Raw genomic sequence first — 20,029 nt, 5'->3', positions numbered from 1 at the left:
GCAGACACTGGCAGTGTTAGGCTCTTAGGCTGTTCGGGATTTCACAGAGAACAAGCAGTTTCATGAGTGAGTTTGCATTTCATCCCGGATTTCCATGCAGATCAGAGGAGTGTCCATTCAGTTTTTGCCCTTCCAGAAGCTCCCTCACTGTGATGGTCCAGCCTCTCTGCAAATGCTGCGCTGTTCTTCACTGCCCTCTTGGCTGGTTGGTTGTTTGCTAGCACAGGAAGGCAGCAGATGTACTGCTGAATGTGAAGTTTCATCCGGAACAGTTTCCAAACTCTGGGTTGCTTATGTGGCTCATCCGTTAATGAGAGATGGCACATTTACACCTTCTGAAAATAGTGAATGCTTTTAATTTCCCTTAAAAAAACCACCCATGCACAATTTGCAATACTTGTTTTTATTTTTAATGAATAAGTGAACCAAGGCCAACGTTCCTTAGTTTTAACTGAGTGGCAGCATAAGTTGTAACAGAGATGCTGCTAATGCCAGTTGAGCTATAAGTTGTAAGTTTGCTTGTAAAGTTTGCCTGTTTTCTGGCACAGGCTCTGACACATACACTCCAGTCAATCACAGTAAAGTGCCTAATAACAGATGTGGCAATTAAACTGAAGAATTCTGTCTCTCTCTTTTAATTTTTACTAGCGAAAGTAACAAAGTACCTCATTAAACCCACCATCATAGAGATTATTATTTTTTTAATTTGGCATACAAAACTCAGGTCTCTGAATAGGGTGCCTTGTTACTAGAAGTGCTTTGTCAGGCAGTGCTATGAATAAACCATTTTTGCAATGACAGATATATGCTCCTGCTACTGTTGTCCTTTTACAACCCTTACTGCAAAGAGGTATGGGTTTAAAGAAGGCAACATGTGTCCTGAAGGATAACATTTTGAGGGATTTAGGGCCTTGTGCTCAAGTTAATAAAAACTTGGTCTTGATTCTTCTGGGTTCAAATTACACTGCCTTCAGCTGGAATTAGCAGCAGACATTTAGGAAGGTTTCAGATAACCTGTAGCCAAAGTAAATTAACATATTTTAATAAGAGACATTATCTTGAAAAAATATTAATTGCAACCAGAAAAGTCTTTTGAATGTTAGGGTTTCAAAGGCATTTGCCTTCATTAGTTTGTTTTAATGATGCACCAGGCATTCTTTTTAAAGGACAGTCTGATTCATCATTAAAATAAATTAATTTAAGAATGTAATTATTTGAGATGTCTTCAAAATTATGTAAGGGAAGACTGAAACTGACATAAATCAGAACTGGAAACTTTGATATGAAATTACTGTTTTAGTATCAGAGTGTTTTTGTGCATAAAATACAGAGTTGTTTACTTTGTCATTGGTGGAAAAAACATGCTTTCTTACTGCCCATCATGAGTGTTGGTAGCAGTTGTATTTCTTTTTTTTTTTATTTACTAAAGCACAGCTTTAGTCTTAGAGCTTCAAGCATTTATTGGGAGTATACTCACTTTCTCTGTGTCTGTGTACCTTTACCTGCATGTATATATGTGCACTAGTGTGCAGGTGTGTGCAGGCGCATGCACACAAATGAAAGAGGGAAGACCTGCAGACACCATTGGCACCTGGCAAGCTGAATTTCTCCCTAGGAATATATTTTTTTTCCTCTGCTGACAGAGAGACTAAGCACTAAAACTATACAACTGCAAACATGGTTTTAAGTTTGTAATGTTTTTAAAAAAGAATGTAAGATTGAGTTTATGTGTTGTAAATATTCAGCTGCTTCTTAACCTGTTGTTCATATTACATCTGTACGTATTACAGGCCACAGATGGGATAATGAGATCAAATTGTCACCCTGTAATGCCAGGGAGCAGTGCAAATCAAACAAGCTAGTAAGTAAAGGTCAGGGAGAATGCTCACAGGTGTAAGTATTGTTTCTATAACTACTTGTGTGTGCAAGCATTGTGAAGTGTACAGGTAGAACAAAACTTAAGTCTTGTCCCATTTCTGCTGGGGCAGTAGCAATGATACACAGCTGCCATTAGTATAAATGGACACAGTATGATCACTTGTTGGCATCTTGTTAGGGCCTTCAGCAGCAGTAAATTAACTGTGGTAGACAGAGGCAGGGACATGGGTGAGAATTTAAGTGAGTAGGTGGGAAAACGGGTCTGGTGTTGCACATGGTTTATAGAGCTCCTTCCATTTATTCCAGCTAGCAGCATCTTCAAAAGATGCACTGAAAGGGTCTTCCAATGTTGTTGAGTCATTTTACTGTGAAAACCAGAGTCTTTGATGTTGCTCACCCTGTAGGATGGCCTCCATCAGGTTATATTGTAGTCTCACTGCAAGCTGTTCAAGGCAGAATTCTCATTGACTTTAATGGGAATAGGATTTGTCCCTTTAATTGTTGTTTTGTTAAGAATCTGGAATTAACCAGTCTCTTTTGGTTTTGCATTGTGATCTTCCATTTTCCCCATTGAGGAAAGAATGCAGGAGTACTACATCCATTCTAACCTTTGCAAACACCAAAATAAAAGATGGAAGTAGTAAATGAATGAAATGTCAAAGGAAACACTTCTGGGTTCCCCATCCTTCTACCAGAGTGTTTTGGATTTACTTTGTGGGGATGTGGGAGGCTCGTGCAATGAATCATAGATACTTTGAACTAGATTGCTGGAGGTGGAAAAGCTGTTGAGTAATGCACTGAAATGTTCAGAAGCTTTTAAAATGAGATGGCATCAGAGTTAATTAACTTTTTTTTTTTTTTTAAAAAAGGAGATAATTTGAAAATTGAAATCTAACAAAGTTCTGTTATAAGGATTTACAGGAGTGAAATGCTCAGTCTAAATCATCAAAACAGGAGCTGACTGAAAGGACAACTATTTTCTCTAGAGCATTATATACAAAATGGCATTTCCTTGGATGATTTACAAAGATAAATGTACTGAAGCAGTGTTACCAACAAATTTGTGCACAAATTATAACAGCTTGTTAGCAACTAGAAGGTATAAACAAACCTGGGTATCTGTATGTCTGATTTTTGTAGCTTAAAGGTCCAGCAAAAGGCTGTGACAAGTGTCAGGAGCTGCAGACTGAAGAATTTTGCCTGTGATAACAGAGGCTGTGTCTGGGAAAGGGAAGAATCTAATGTATGATGGAAATGTATGTGCAAAAAGAGAGTGTGTATGCAATGGGGGAAGGAAGGAAACAGAGGTTGTCTTTGAAGAGGCCTAAAGCAAGAAAGCAGAAGACTTTTAAAGAAAGGTGTGCACACTTGAAATGGATCCTAAATTGGCCAGGAAGCTAAAGGAATTGCCTGAGTCCTGTGATTGTACTTCCTTATACACTGGCAATAAACTGGAAGTGACACAGTGTCTGGAAGGCTGGTACTTGAGATAGTAGGAGAAAAGGGGTCACAAAAACTACAGTCAAAAGGGTAAAACCATGAATGAGAATTGCCGCAGAAGTGGAACCAGGGCATTTGTATTTAGGCAACCACAGGATTGTCCCAGGCATCTGGTCAGCAACCACAAAGTTTTCACAGTTGTATCCATGAATACAATATCCTTTCTTGAGATTCCAATTAGAAGAAAATGAAGTATCAGATGTTCGGTGATGCTGTCTGTTTAAAGGGCTGTGCTAAAAATTCGATACAGATTTATCATGTTATTCTGTATTAAACAGAGCTTTGTTACACGCCGCTAACATCTAACTTGAGGAAGAACTTTCCTTAAACACATACATCCAGCCATTTTTACTTTTAGCCTTCTAGCCTTCACCTGTAGTATTAAAACAGCCCTGTGATTAATATATGGACTGATGGTCCACTAACAAGTTAATTACTTGAATAAAAATAGGGAAAGGGCAGGGAAGAAGTCTGTGTGGGTAAGATTTTTGTATCGAGCCCTGTAGCCTGTCTTAAAATATGTGTTATTTGCTTTCATTGTTAACTGTCAACAGCCACCCTGGGAAAGATGCCCAGGGCTGATAGTTACCATCTTTGTACAGACTGAAAGCTGCTGGTCTCCTTGTCAACAGCCTCATCCCAGCCAGGTGACATCACTAGGCAGCCCCTGTCTCCCACATGTCTCTGCATCCCACTACTGTTTTCTTACAAAATGTGGCCTATGGCTTCCCTGAGAGCAGCTGGCCAGCTCTGGGGCAGTCTGCAGCTGTGGAGAGGGGCTGGAAGGGGAGGAGGAAGACCTTGAAGGTCTGGCTGGAGGGTGCAGCCAACGAACAGCTGCAATAGCTCGCCTGCAAATGGGCAGTCAGCTGGGAAATGGCAACCTCCGAAGATCTACACATGCTTAACGGAAAGAGATGGTGATTGAGGGTGGCCTTTCTAAAACCAAACTCCTGGGTGCCCTTCCCTATGTGTGGACAGGGGAACTAGTCTTGATCCCAAGTCGTCCCCTGGTGACAAGCTGCACGTTGCCATTACCCAAAAATACACCTCTCAGGCAATGCTACTACCATCAACAGTACAGACACATCCTGTGAAGATTTTCAGTTGTCTGTGCCTACAAAAATCAGTTTATTATAAATTCTTTCTAGAAACAATTTCCTTTTGTTTGTCCTTCCTCATCTCAGATAGAGCTTCTCTGTCCATTGCTTTCTCTGGTTTCGTTATTTGGCTTGGGGCAAAGGAGCATTAAGCATCTTGAGGAATTTTCCCATTTTTTTTGTATAAGAGCCTGAAGTTAAAGCAATAAATTATTGCCCACTAATACCCCGGACAGAAATATATAGCCAGTATACTTACCTGACATAGTTTTGTATGGTTCACTTAAACATCTTGTGTAAAAGAAGTATATCAGTGTTTATGTTCTAGCTGCTGTTTCATGTTCTGAAAGTGTGCTTTTCAGAAGCTTTGGTTTGGATTCTGGACAGCTTTGACTGTCTTTATTTGGTAACTTTTCATTTGAGTGGAAAATGACTGGACAGCACATTTAGGCAAAAGATTTTTGTTGACAGTTCATCCTGTCGACTTCCCATGTGAATAATCTTTAAATGTATAGCACCATGTGCTGTAGGTAACCTTAATGATAACAGTTTGCATGTTCAAGACCTATACTTGTTATCTGCCTGAAAAAAAAAATCTTTTAATGTGAACAGTACTCTGATTTAGTGGACAATGACATCTACAGTGAAGTGACCCCATGCCTGTGATGTTTGGCAGCCTGCCCCTGAGGAATAATAATGAGTCCATCTGCAAAGGATCTGGCATGCTGGCATTTGTCTTTACTGTGCCTCCTTGCCTTGTGCAAATTTGACTTCCACTGAACTTCCTTTCACTCTCCTTTTAATACTGATTTGAGGGAGAAGAGGACTGATAAATGGGTATGTCATGCCTGCCAACTTGCAGCTACGGAAACTCTCACTCACTATATAGCGAGAGTTTCACATGGTAGTAAGTGAAATTGGTGCACCAAGAAGAGTCTTGCTTTTCAAAAGGCCAGAAGATCCTAGGGAAACTCCCATCTGATCTTTTACAGTAAGAACAAGTCTTGTCAAAGATACTGCTGAGTGACTTGCAGGGAAATATGGAGTCCTCAAGGACCCAGTTTATGCAGGTGATGGAACAGCCCTGTGCTTTTGGGTCTGTACTGCAGTGTGATGCTGGGGCATGAGTGCTATGGAGGGGCCAGCCATCTGGGTCCACTCTGTGGCACAGGGTGACATTGATAGTGTAAACCAGATGTTCACTGAGAGTTAAAGATTTCTTTTTCCTCCAATGTTCATCATTACCTTATTTCATTCCGGAAATGGAATTGTCCTTGTAATTGCAGTCGAAGAGATTGTTTGACACTTAAAAAGCAATGTGTAGTGTGACAGCTCCCAAACTCTCCAGGCTTCCACCTGAAAGTTCTTGTATTTAATTAGGAGGTACGTACTCCAAAATCATTCAACAGGTGCTCTCTGTAACTTAAGATCAGACCATGTGTTATTACTCTTATGTTTAGAAGGAATGGTACAGATGTGCAGCCTGTGAAGTGATAACGTTACTTCAAGAATTGTGATGCTATAGCTTTCAAAACAGATATTTCCATGACTTATGGGTAAATAATGCCTGGTCTCCAGACTTGTGAGGTATCAGTGGATTTTCTGGAATTTGGAAATTCAAGACTTCTTCACTTCTGCAAACTCCAGTTTAAATGACCAATGCATTTAGAAGTTACTGAGCATGAGGCCAGAACACATACACAGACATTGTGATTGCATAAACCTTATTTTCCTAGAAACTTCTGGTAATTGAAGAGAGAGAGAAAAATTAAAATAATCTATTAACTGAAGAAAAATGACAATTTGTTAGTGATTTAGTTTTCTTAATAACATGACACTTGAAAAAAGTATCAGTATATCTGTATCCATAAAGGAGACTTGTTGCAGCACAGTCAGCCTCTGACTTGGTTATTCTTCTGGTACCTGTCTAAATTAGTTGTTTTTCCATTTTGTGTGCTTAGTCCATCTTAAACACCTTTGGAGTCTTGAAATGTGTCAGTTTGTTTCACTGAATCTTAGATACCAACACAAATTTGAGTCTGTGACGTAACTGGTGTTTGAGTGACTCCGTGGGATTCTCCATCCAAGACCCGCTAGCATGTGAGAAGGGAAGCGTGGGGTGCGGCTGTGTTGGCTTGTAGGTCTGAACTTGTCTTAATGGGCATAAGTGGCTGCCACCCCCAAAGGGACTTCAGGAGTGAAAAAGGTTGCAGAAGAGCAAACATGTGAAGAGGAAAACTGGAGGGGCTCTTCGTTTTATGTGCTAGGGTAACACAGGGTTTTGAGGGAGGGCTCAGTGATTGGGTTAGTAAATTTTATGTCTGGTCATATATTTAGCAAATTCATCCAGCAGGATCACGTTGTCAATGAGTGCATGGCTAAGGTCATACCTGTTGGTTAGCACAGGTTTGGATGAGCAGTGAGGTTTAAAAGTAAAGAAGCAGAATCTAAGAGGGTCAGGTTTGATTAAGCTGCATCAACAAGGGCCCTTGTAATCTCTGATCATGAGGGGTGTGAAAGGGTCATTCAATTTAGGGCACTATCGGGTTGTCATTTAGCAAACTGTTGTATTGGCTGTCCAGATCCCACGCATTTTCTGTCAGTCTCAGCCTTGCCAGATTGTCTGTGTGTCGGTTGTTCTGAACTCCCCTAACTGGTGATGCCTTTGGAGTGAAATATTTTAAGGATTTGAGAAAAGACCAGTTACTTTATTTACATTTGCTGTGATTATACTTCTTCAGCCAGTCTAGGGCCTGTGTGATAATGCCTCTGTTCAGATTAATTCATACTTGTTTATGAGTGAGGTTTCATGTGATGCAGCATCAAACTGATATACTGATTTCCAAAGGAAAAAAGCCTTCTGCTCTTCACCCATTAATTCTCTAATGTAATCAATAAAAGCAATCAGGTTTTTTCTCAGAGATGTTAACACAGGACTAATCATCATTGACAAGATTAGGTCAGGTTCAAATTTTGCTTTGCCTGACATTGGTAGCGCAAGAGATGATTTTATAAACAAATTATGCCCTTGATAGAGCAGCTGGAGCTGAACCTCAGGAGTGAGGAGAGTATAATGTTATGAAAAACACTGCGCAGGAAGAGAAGGGCCAAACAATTCTTCATCAGAAAATCTTTAGAAAAAGTCTTTATCTTTTCTGGAGCTGTGATTTCCAGTTGTGGGTAGCAGGCGCTAAGTCTATTACAGGATGCTGGCTTTGTCATGCTCTGGAGGGTGTGGAGGCAGAGGCACCAGCAAGGGACCCTGCAGTAATGACTGTGTGGTTTAGTTCAGTCTGAAAGTTTAACTGTGATGGACAGAATGAAGATTTTTTAAAATAGGATTCAGTATATATGCAGGTTAATGCTTTGTAATTAAGAACAGCCTATGGGATTTACAGCCCAGAGAACAGTTCAACATACCTGTGCTGTATCACTGCAGAAAGGCAGACACAAGTGTTGTAAAACCTTAGAGATACCCCAACAGAGTATGAAAGTCTCTTACTATTCTGAAGTTTGTCTTCTAACTAAATAGCATGCTCCTGCTGCATTTTTTATGTTGCATTGGTAAAAATGCTTTTGCAACGGTAATGAGAAAGCTACATCAGCATTTCCCTTGGTCTTGGGTCCATTGTGTCGTGTTAGCAACTGTATCATATTATTCTCTGTTGCTCATGCAGTTCTAATCCTGCTTAATTCATCAGCAGCACTTAATTTTGCTGACCAAAAAAATACTTGTTCACAACCTTGACTTTGTAACCTTCACTTCTTTTATGTTTTGCATTGTTTTACCTTCCCCTGCTTTCCCAGTTCCACTTGTATTTATTTACCTTTTGTTGCAACAAATCTGAGGGAGAGCTGTGTGCCCTGAGTTTTGCTTGTGGCTCTGCTCTGGGGGAGTTGAGAGATTAATTTGTAATCGTGTCTCAGTTTTCTACATAGAGGAGAAGCATTTGTTTGTCTTTTTTTTTTTTTTTTTTTTTTTTTTGTTATCTATTCTTTCTCTGGTTTGGATGCTGAACTCTATGGGAAGAAAAACCCAAACCAAGGCAAAATGTGTGCAAAACTATCAGCATGTTAGTGGCAGAAAAAGTGCCTACAAATCTCAGATGATGGGTAGTAATGGTTAACTGCCTGTGTTTATATGGTGCATGTGCGGGTTTTTTTCATGTACGTACTAGCGAGATGAATTTAGTTTGTGTAGCTGCTCACATTAAAATGTATGTTAGTGGAGTACCTGTAAATTATGGGAGTATATTTTTGGGATACCTGTGCACCTGTTACACCATTTGAAAATGAGCTTGTTAGTAATTATAATATGCCTTGGGATGATCAGATTAATTTTTAAATGTTACTATTATTGATGATCGTTAATATCTTCCTTTGATATAATACATGTATAATGAGTTAAATTTCCTTAATTAGATTACAGAAATTTAAGAGAGTAGTCTGTGGTTGCTTCATGGAGCTGCATTGCTTTCCTGTTAACCTTTTTAAACTATGGGGCTGTATTAAAGTCCAGGGGAAGAGAGAAGTCTCTGAGGTAAACAGACCTCATATTGCACAGGACCTGCCTTGAAGGTCCTGCCAATTGAGGGTAAAGATGCAGCCTTGTCATCTTTAAAACTTTTTAAAAAAAGGTTTTGCCTCAAATAGTATAACAAATGCTAAGGAGCCATAAGATTTTAGTGTTCTGTTGAGATGTACATGTTCTGTCATGCACTTTAGTGGAAGAAAGACCTGGCAGTAAAATGCCATGGGCTAGGTTAAATTTGTCACGTGGTGTGTTGGGTTGTGAAGTCAGAGAATTCGTCAGCATCAAGAGAGTTGTACATGCTGGTTAACCCTGAAAAAGACTGGAAAACATGTATTGCTAATGCCTGTATGAAGTTTCAGAAACATCTTCCCCCTCCCCATATAAGCAAACGTGTTGCTGGAGAGCATTTTGGGAACAACCATTTGCCTGTCCGAAGTTCTTTTTTAAGGGGGTCAACAGGGCTACTCACAGTAGAATGCTCAATGCCTGGCAGCAAAATTCCCATTTATGGCTCAGGAACATAAATTATACAATATGCTGTAGGAGACCGGAGGACCTTTCTGTTTCAGCATGAGTTGCTCTTTCATACATCTACTAATTACTAATTTTCGCAGAGAAGGCATTCTCCAACATGAGCATTTTCAGTATGTAAACCCCAAGTACTACGTACATGTAGATGGTGAAGATACTGATGTATTATTCGGTGAGATAATTTAAGCAATATATAATATGAAAAGTCAGTCTCTGAACATGGTATCTCAGTGTGAACTGTAGACAGCAAGAGTTAAGTGAGTCATATACATTTTTATAGCTAATATAAACACTTTAGCAATGCTAATCAGTTGTACTGATTTTCTGTTTTGATTTTCCTTAATAATTAAGCAAAAGATCTGGAATGCAATCAAGTTTTACTCTAGGGGGTTCATGCAAATTATTTTTTTTAATTTTAAATTTTGTTAAATGTATCCAAGAGGAAAGTTACTGAAGTTGAGAATAAAAGAAAAAAAAAGGAAATATAGTTTACAGTCTGCATAATCAAAGTGACTATTTTCACTGAGGGAAATCACCACTTTGTTGAAATTATTAGCTGAATATACAGCTGCTTTTACTGCGTTTTATACAACTGCACATTGACTGCTCTGTTATGCAGTGTGATTGCAGAGAAACAGTTACAGACCATGAACTGTCTTTCAGCAGCTCTGATTTTTCCAGAGGGATTTAGCAAAATGGGATCATCTCTGTATCCTCAGATATCTTAAATATAATAGTTTGGGGTTTTGTGAGCTTTTTTATGTTGACTTCTTAAGAAGGTATTGTAAAGTAAGACTATGCAATAATTTCTTTTTTCATGGCTCAGTGGACTTGTTTCTCTTAAACTTATTGGTGTGGTTTGCTTTATTCTGTTCAGTAATATTTAAAGTAAAAAAAACCCCTATTTCTGATTAATTTACATTGTTAAAGTATTTGTATTATTTCAAAACAAATACATTCATTAGAAACTTTTCTTATTATACTACAGATTGGACTCAATGATTATTATTTTTTTAATCTCTCTAGCCACATAGTGTTAAAGTTAGTGTGAAAATAACGACGTAGCGTCAAATGTTCACTAAAATGGAGATACAGTATCTTAAGTCATTACAAAGTACTGGTTACCAGCATTCATTCTGGTATTTTTTGATTAATAGCAGGTTGGATTAAAAGTGTTTTGTTATGCAAATTACAATCATCTGCTTGAAAACAAAGACTGACCTAGTCAAAGTGTTAGTATTATCTTTTAGATGTTTATGTTATTAGAATAACTTTTTTTATAAGCAGAATTTTTATTCTATTTGGAAATTGTATGACTGGCAGAGCAGGGGGTATTTTTGGGAATATATATATTGGGAATTCAACTTTAAAGATCAGTAACAATGCATGATAACATGTGAGGCTGTCTGTTATCAGTGTAAAGCAGTCATTTAAACCCTCCCCCTGATTAACTGTTTGCCTGAGAATTAAAAGTTGTGGAAAGTAAAGACACCACACAATTTTTTGCAAGTCCTGAGCTTGCATTGCACCTTCCAGTAGCATTGTTTAGCATCTTGAAGAATTGATAAGGAGTATTCACGGACATATATAATTTCATTTATATATTTAAATTTTAAAAAAACCCACCCTCTGAGTCTTGGAGAACATATTTTACTTTTTTTTTTCCTTTAACTTGCATCTGTCCACGTGGTGCTGCTGCCTGGGTGCTGGTAGAAGGTAGTTTATGGAGATACCCAGCTTGAGGTAGTGCCCATGTGTTAGCGTGCAGCCTTTCCCAAACAGACCCTGAGCATCACCCACCTTGCTAGCCTGGGTCCTGTGTGCTCAGGCATCCTTAGGGAGGCTAAGTAGTGAAGTCTGTGTAATTTTGGGGAAGAGTTTTTTACAAAAGATGCTGCTTAAGAAGCGGCATCTGTTTTTTTTTTTTTTTAAGAAGTTGGTGTAAGCTGCAGGGATTGGGAGTGCTGCTGGCAATGAATGGAGTAGCAGAAACCCTTCCTGTGAGTAAGTGATGTGTAGGATTTCTGATGGTGTGCCATCAGCTGAACCTGTGGTCACAAGCAAAGGACAGCCCTTATTTTAAGTTGAGGGTCTGTGTTTTGGTGTGGAGTTTGAGCCTGGCTGTCTGCACTTTGATGGCACAGTGGGGCCTCTAAAATGTAGTTTATTTATCAGCTGACTGCCCTGCCACTCATGTGAAACTACTAGATTTGGGTTTGTCTTCCAACATGGGCAGGGTACAGCTGCTGCTAGGCAAGCAATGTGTGTTTCTTGAAGTAACTGTTGCTTTGTATCATATATGTAGATTATATATGGGTCAATACTTTTAGCTTGTTTATAATTTGTATACTGTTGTTGACATATTATAAATATTTTCTCTTACAGACACTTTTTTGGAAAGATGGTTCTTCATTTGAACTCCTTTTTTGGCTTCCCTGTCATACTCCTGTACCATTGGATGGGGACAGCTTTATCTTTGAATCTGGAAGATCCCAATGTGTGTAGCCACTGGGAAAGGTAATATGTTCTTCTGGAAAACTCATGACACAAATTCTGATTGTAATAAGTTTGTTTTATTTCACTTGGCACATTTTAAATTATTTAAAGCTTTTAGTTATGAACTAGGAAAAAAAAGTGCATTACTGCATGGGCAAGGTAAGTTCATGGATATATAAAAGGCTCTTTCATACTGGACTGAAATGCAGTCTTTGCTGTAGGGTTTAGAATGCAAAAACCTCTACAGTGGCACCAGTAATGTTACACAACCATCTGGGTACAAGAAGTGAATAAAAATAGCTTTCTTCAATTTAAATGAAAATCTTTTACATATGCAAAATATAATTAACCAGATTGGAGTTTGGCCAAATTTGATTATGCTGATTCTTTCCTATTCAACATTCACAGAATCTGAATTAAGATTTGTTTAATTCCTTGATGAGGTTCAGAAATTTATAACATACAGAAATTTATCAATTTAGTCAGTCTGTTTGTTCACCCAATTTCATGTTAATTGCAAGGAGAATGCCACAGTGAGTAGGAGACTTTGAGCCACAAGGGTTAGCAGTGCTTCTTTTCTTGTGTAAAGGTTACAATAGTGAAACAAAACCTTATGGTCTCATTGTTATTATTACGCCAGTAATTGATCAGCTAGTCCTTAAGACAGGCTTAACTGTTCACTTGAGGACATCAGTATTTCCTACATTTAAGGTAAACTCTGTTTTATCTTTAATCTCTGGGAGTGCTGCTAAGACACTATACATTTATTCGTGGTTGTATGGCTCAGTCTTTACAAAGAAAGTTTTTGTTTACTTTTTTGTGAAGTTTTTCTCTCTCTCTCCCTCCCTCCCTCTAAAAAAATCACTTAAGAACTTTCCACAGTAAGTTATCTGAGCTTCATGTGAAGCATTTGGAGTCTCTGCACCTACCATTGTCTACAATTTGGCTGATACAACAATGTGTGTATGAAGTAGTTACCATACCAAATAGCTGTTTACAGTCCTCAGACACAATGTTACAGGAAATTGCTCTATATTTTTGTATGATTTATTTACTGTTCTTATAGATAAAAGTGGTTTTGAGGGAAGCTACAATGTAGCAAAAGCAAATTGGGACACACCCCCCCCCCCCCACTATAACTATTTACATTGCATAATATATTTTAAAACAAGCTAGTCAAGATCTACAGAAAGAAAAATATATCTAGCAAGCGTACCCATTTTGTTGCATGAACTTTTTTCCTTCTGATGAGTTTCAGAAATGGGGAGGAACTCCCAAGTAAACTCACCGAAACATTCACACTTCTGCTCAGAGTAGGTGACAAAGGTATGCAGGTATGAAAAAGTAAAACCCCAGTTACAAGCTCTTCACTGCTGTTGTCACTGGAAGTGCTATATACTTTAAATAATCTACCCCAGCTGGTAGTAAAATGGTCTTTACAAATGAACCGCAATCGCAGCAAGAAGGGGTAGAGTGTGCCCTGCCTTGAACAAAGAGCGCAGAGCCTTGGGCAAGCCTTGGCACCCCACTGATGTTTTGTTGGACCAGGTCGGACAGCTGGATGGATTAGGGTTGTTTGCCTTCACATGGATGTAGGAAAAGCAGAGAGTACGTTCTGGTCAGAGTAAGTGGGTCTGGATGTGTGTTCCCTCAGTATAGGTGATGACAGTAGAAGGGGAGATTGTAGCTGTTACGCTGCAATAGGTGCTAAGAGGTTGAAAAGGGCGTGAGTGAAAGTGAATGAAAACTGAGCTGGCTACACAGTAAGTGTCTTGGCTGGTCCTGGGAATTAGTCCACTGCAGGAATGTGCCATGCATCTCTGTTTTCTAGCCCCTTGTGCAATCAAGGACTGACTGACTGCAAGCACAAACAGCTTGCAGAAGAGTTTTCTAGGATTCAATATTTTTCCTTTTGCATCAGGGCTCTGTTCCTCTTGCCCCACTGACATTTCTGCAGGCCCCGGACTTCAGAATGTGAATTTATTTCTAGGACACTGTGCTCATAATTTGGCAGAAAATAACGGTAGGACTTCTGTGTAGCATTTCTGGAAAAAGAAAAGTTTTTCTGTTAAAAATTAGCTGGTAAACAAAATAAGGTATGGACTAATATTTTATCATTTCTGATTGCTGAGTAGACAGTGTTTTATGGTATAATGGTTGTATAATTTTTCAATAATTATTACTTAGGTCTGTTTCTCTGCTAACACCTAGTTAGTATCCAAGTACACTAGCAAACTTTTCCACTACTGATAAATATGTTTTGCTATGGATACAGCTACAGTTTTTAACAGAAATTCCTCAGGAAATCTGGTGAGATTTTTCTATTTTGTATGATAACAGAAGAAACCTATATTTCTGGCTCCTAACTAGTTTTCCAGCTATCCAGTGATGTTAGTAAAAGTTTATTGCCACGGGAGAACATGTACTACACACTACTTCAATTTGCTGCTCATTTAAGACACAGGTGTTTGGTTTTTTCCTTGAATTAGTCTCACATTACTTTTATTTAAATGTCTAGTAGTACTATTCCATCAAATGTGCTAGACAGTAGAGACATGATGGCTCTCCACATATATATTTTTCTTTGCTTCATGGAAGGAAAACCTTTCAATTGTTATCTTCTATTTTATAAAGTTAGCTGATTCATGATTTATTTAAACCTGAACTACCTGTGTGTTTTTGTTACACATGAATATTTTGTTATATTTATTACGTTCTAGACCAGGACTCTGTAAATGACTTAAATCAGACTGGAGTAGAAAGGATTTGCTTGATAATCTTTCTGCTGTCTCTCTCTTTCTCCCCTCAGTTACTCAGTTACAGTGCAAGAGTCATATCCGCATCCTTTTGATCAAATTTACTACACTAGTTGTACTGACATCCTAAACTGGTTTAAGTGCACACGACACAGGTGATGTATAATTGATAATACTATCAAACTGTTAATTGTAGATATTTGTACAGATTTTGTGTCTGTCAAAATCAAGCATGATATGTAGGATATTTTAGCTATAGTAACTAGTCTCTAACTGCCGTGGTCTGTGTCAACTGTAAAATGCTTGTCCAAGCAATGTCATGTATGTTTTATTATCAAATCGGGGTGTATCATCCTGTGGAGTGCTAATAGAAAACAAATGGGTTGGGAAAAAGTGCAAAAGTTCCCCAGACCCTGTAAGGTGTATTTGTTTAGCAATGTCGTGAGAGAACCCTTGTTGCTTGCTACCTTATGTTCTGGGGAAAGCATGCTGCTTGAAAGGAAAATAAAAAGGTTTGTTAAAGGAAACTCCTTGTGCATGCAAAAAGTAGGCAAGGGGTGAATGATTAAAAGCTGATGATAGTTGTAAAAGGCATTTTCCTTAGAGGGATATGCTCATAAAGTAGGAGCCATCAGCAGTGGGAAAGGCTCCCTGGGGCAGAGCAGCTGGAGGAGAGGGATCAGATAGTATGTAAAAAGCAGATACTGAGTTCAAAAAGAGATTATACTTTGCCTACCTATGACACCGTTTATATATGAACTGTTCTCTGCTGGGAGTTCATACTGTCTGAGGCGGTGTGGGGATGTGTGTACTGCTTGGTGGAGTATGTGGTCAGCAGCCAGGAGAGCTGGGGGTGGAGATTTATGAACACAGTGGGGAGCAGAGAGGAGACAGCGGTGGGAGAGCCTGCTTCTGGTAAATACTACTTGCTCCTGTCGGAAGGAGGCTATATTTTCTGCAGTTCTTGATGGGTTTATGTGCTGATTTCTCTGTGTGCTGTGCACCACAGCCCTGCAGGGCTTCATTCAGCAAAATGCAGCCGCCCCCCTGGAGAGGGGCATGTGGTGATGCTGACTGCTCAGAGGCCCCAGCTCTCCTTTGAGTCCTCTCATCTCCTGCCTTAGCCAGAACTTCTTTTCTCATGACACCTCTGCCCCTAGAAAACTGACTCGCTCAGGGGAGGATGGTCCCCAGAAGTCTTTCCCTTGGAAACCAATAGCTGTAATAATCCAGCAAACTGATTTGTACTTTCAGCTTTTAGCCTCCATAGGGGATGCTAATGGAGAAGGCAGTGATGCTCTGGTTTGCATATTAATTAAGTAGCCAAAATCCTTAACTTTTTTTCCTGCTGTCTGGCCACCCACGGACATAAGGCTTGCTGGGGAACCACTAAGACTCTTAAACTCAACAACAGATAAATCAAGATCTCTCTGAGCCTTTTTTCTCTCTTCTTACTGATACCTGAATGTTTTTTTAAAATGTGTAAGAATATATATTGTTTTGTTTCTGAACCATGAATTGTATGTAAACAGCCATTCCTTCTTTTCTTTAGGATCAGTTACCGTACTGCCTACAGACATGGTGAAAAAACAATGTACAGGCGTAAATCCCAGTGCTGCCCTGGATTTTATGAAAGCAGGGAAATGTGTGTCCGTAAGTTTAGCTTCTTTTTGCTTTGAAATTCCTTGTTTTTCACAATGCTGGTTTGACTCCCCTTTGATGAGCGACTTGAGGACGCTGAGTTATGGGGACTCGGTTATTCATCAGTGGTGCACATGCAGCTCTTGTTGAAGTCAGTTGGTGCTGTGCATATGCAAATGGCAGGATAATTGGATTTTAGATGTCTAAGTAACCAGCCTTGGTGTGATACTAACTGACGACCATATGGAAAGTGCACAGGACAAATGTACTGAAGGCGGCAGCGCTGCCTTTTCGTGTGGCACGTGCTCCTGTCTCTCCACATCTTCCTAAGTCTAAAGAGGGAAGAGCTGTGTCCAGAGCCTGGTGGTGGCCTTAGCTCAGCTCGCTTTCTTTGTCGTGTACAACCTTGTGCAGACCTAGGAAGGTCTGATTCTTAAAATGGTATTCATTCAAGAGCCTGTTAGAAAGGCAGAATGGATGTAGAGGAGGTGTTAATCCAGAGCCCTGGAACCTTATCGAACAATGTCAGAAGGACTGAGGCAGTATAGCTGGATTTTTTCTGGAAATGCTGGGCCCTGTGAGAGCAGACTGGTGAGGGGCTGGGGCCTCTGGCCTGCAGGGGCTGTGCTTGGGCTTGCCACTCAGTTTCCGAACAGGTAACCAACGGGCAAGTCTTGCCAAGAGGAAAAAGTGAAAAGCCAGCTTTTTGGGAAAGCTACAGCATGTGAGCTGTTTCAGCAGCTGCTTTGGCTCCTCTCACGTGAGGCTCTGTGTCATGTCCCCAAGTCAAATGGGAGCCCACCAGCCCTGGGGCAGGGCCTGGACTGAGGTGCGTGCAAAAGGCTGGCTCTCTAACAGCGCACTTTCAGCCTGACTTGTTGAGGTCCACTGCTTTACCTGGTGGGTTTTTTAACAGCTGAGAATAAGAAAATTGGAGATATACTCATTGCTTTTTTGTCTGCCTTATGGCTATAATGACAGTGGTGAAGCATAGCAATCAAGGTATGGAAAAGCTTGTCCAGGAAGATGTTCTCTGGAATGATGTATAACAAGAGATTTTTCATTGCCACTGGATTTTGCAACCCAGTTTAGGAGATGGCAGTGCTGTGGGTAATTCTCTGGTTTTCCCTGAGCCTGAAAATCAGGATCAGTATGTACATTACATTTATTTTTTCAATACAAATGCAAAATAGTTTCTTAATTTGTGCTTCTCTGCTTGTTGTGAGGCGCATACTGAAAATGACCAACAGGATTTATTTGTATCCCTGGAAAATTATACCCTGTCAATGTCATAACATCTCACGCTATCCTAATTTATATTTTTGTTTTACAGCACTTCCTGGAATTTGAAAATGCAGCAGTACGCTCTTTGATTTAAAGTGTTTTATGCACATGAAAAAGCAAGGTCAAAATGATATTTTTAAAAAACAACTTTAAAGAAATGGATTATCTGAGATCAGATTGGCAATTTTTTTAACCTTTTTGTTTTTAATGTGTATGCATTAGACCTGTAAGAACCAATTTGTAGCTACATTTGGTTATTATGCAGCATATATGAATGTCATATTTATTTTTTTATTAATTAGTATACTTCTTGAAGTATATAACAGTTTGATAGTGAGAGGTCTGATGATGAGACTCTGGCTACAGCTTTTACATAGCTATAGTATATGTAGTAATTACAGAATCTAGTACATTCAGACCACATTGGATGTACTAATTTTTTAGTTATTACATAAGAAGTTGCCAAATGCTGATATTCGGAACACATTTGCTGAGACTTTTGAAGCAACTTTGGAATCCCTGAGACTTCAAATTGTGTAAAAATGAAGATCATTAAGTCGAGCTAACTTGCATTTATTTGATTCTGTAATAGTTGGCCCTGGAAGGCATAGAGAGACCTTCAGTCCTTATGGTCTTCAGTTGGAGCTGAGGATTCAGGGCAATGAGGGAGCCCATTAGTTAACAGAAGGCAGCAAGTACTTCATTCTGTCCATCGTTCCAACCAGCTTTCTTCATAGTGGACTTGTATGTACTAGAAGAGGTGATGCCTGCATATACTGCGATAATACTAGTCATCCAGTTTAACGTGGAAAGCAAGTGTGATGCAGTCAGCTGAGATCAAATAGTAAGATAGTCATATAGGGAGGACTGTTATCATAGCAGAAATATCATTGGCAGAAAGCCAACACAAAATCCTTTTCTGCAAGAAAATGGCAACTGCATTGGAAAACACACATGCACCTCCCCCCTTTTTTATATGCAAAAGAGTCAAAGCCATTTGAAGTGTTGTGGATATCTGCTTTTATACGGTTGCTGCTCCACAATGCACACAGCTTTTCCATTAGAGTAGTTTTATTTTCCATGCAATGTATGTTTTACTTAGTGGAGAGTGTAGAATACTTCTGAAAGGCTAAAATATTTGTGGTGCTGTTGATATTTATTTTAGTTTGTTTGTTTGTTACCTCATTTGACTTCTCAATTTAGAAAACTCTATTAGAAAATTCTAATGGTAGATGATTTTGGAATGACTCAACGCTTCAGTACATAGTGATGAATTGAAATCTTGTGACTTCCTTTTAAAAATAATTAGGAACCTACAGTGTGAATTCTCACCAGTCACGCTTCCTCTAGAGATAGTACTTACTAGAGGTAATGCCATTTCACTGTCTACAGTGGCAAGAGAATTATTTGTCAGTGCAAAAAGAATTGCAAAAATGTGCCAGCCTCATGTTGCTGAAGTCTGTAAATGTTGTATTTACAAAGGAAAAGAATGACCAACAGCCAGAGAAAAGCCTTGGCTGAAATTTAAGTGAGATTTTTTTTGAGTCTTTTGGAGTCCAGTTTAAACAGATTAATTTGAATTAATCTTAGGATACAAGATTTCTGTGGAATTGTGACTCTAATTTCCATACTTGTTCCTGAAAACTTTCTACAGGTGAAACTTGTGTTATGTTTTAACTTTTTGAAGAAAATCTCTTTTGTGTTTTCTTTGGATTCAGTATATGTATCTAAACATACATACATACATACATACATATATATATATATGTATATGTGGAATATGTATTTGGAATATGTGTCCTCTCTATATATGGAAAATATAAAAACAGGCCTTTTTTATCCTCATATGGAAATTTTTGTTCTGTTTGTTCTTCTCTAGATTAAAAACAACCATTGTACTGTAAACTGTCCAAACTCATACAGAATTTTAGCATCCCCTTCTTTCTACTAATGCTGCTGCTAAGATGACAATTACACTAGAAGTAGATAATCTGTTAAGAGCTTTATGGAAAAGACCACCCCATTACAGCTATGATAAATTTTAAAAAGTCTGTTAAGCAACTCAGATACCTCTCTTACCAGTGTTTCTGAGTATGTTGAAATGATGCTGCATTGACATCACTATTGGTAAGCAACAAAGTGACATCAGAAATCAGCCCCCATCTGCAGCCCTTGGAAGCTTTCCAGGGAACCTCTTGGGAAGTTTTGAATGATGTAAATAAATATTATAATAAGCACATTTTTTGTGTGTAACTTTTGGCCAGTACAGTTATATTCTCTTGCAGATTGAGTTTATTATGGCAAGCAAC

At 39.0% G+C, this 20,029-nt stretch overlaps 1 protein-coding gene across 6 annotated transcripts in view; it reads left to right on the top strand.

The window, feature by feature from the left end:
- The window catches only part of MEGF10 (multiple EGF like domains 10), a 132,760-nt gene that overhangs the window by 36,877 nt on the left and 75,854 nt on the right, over nucleotides 1-20,029 (top strand). For all 6 annotated transcript variants that reach the window (XM_080372392.1, XM_080372394.1, XM_080372397.1 and 3 more), the window contains 3 exons: nucleotides 11,929-12,060; nucleotides 14,849-14,950; nucleotides 16,348-16,448. In XM_080372392.1, coding sequence (XP_080228518.1) covers nucleotides 11,945-12,060; nucleotides 14,849-14,950; nucleotides 16,348-16,448 — 319 coding nt within the window. In that variant the 5' untranslated portion in view covers nucleotides 11,929-11,944. The remainder of the gene's footprint in view (nucleotides 1-11,928; nucleotides 12,061-14,848; nucleotides 14,951-16,347; nucleotides 16,449-20,029) is intronic.

Source organism: Falco punctatus (assembly GCF_963210335.1).
Source record: "Falco punctatus genome assembly, chromosome: Z".
Classification (NCBI taxonomy): domain Eukaryota; kingdom Metazoa; phylum Chordata; class Aves; order Falconiformes; family Falconidae; genus Falco; species Falco punctatus.
This window is presented reverse-complemented; position numbering and strand designations above follow the sequence as displayed.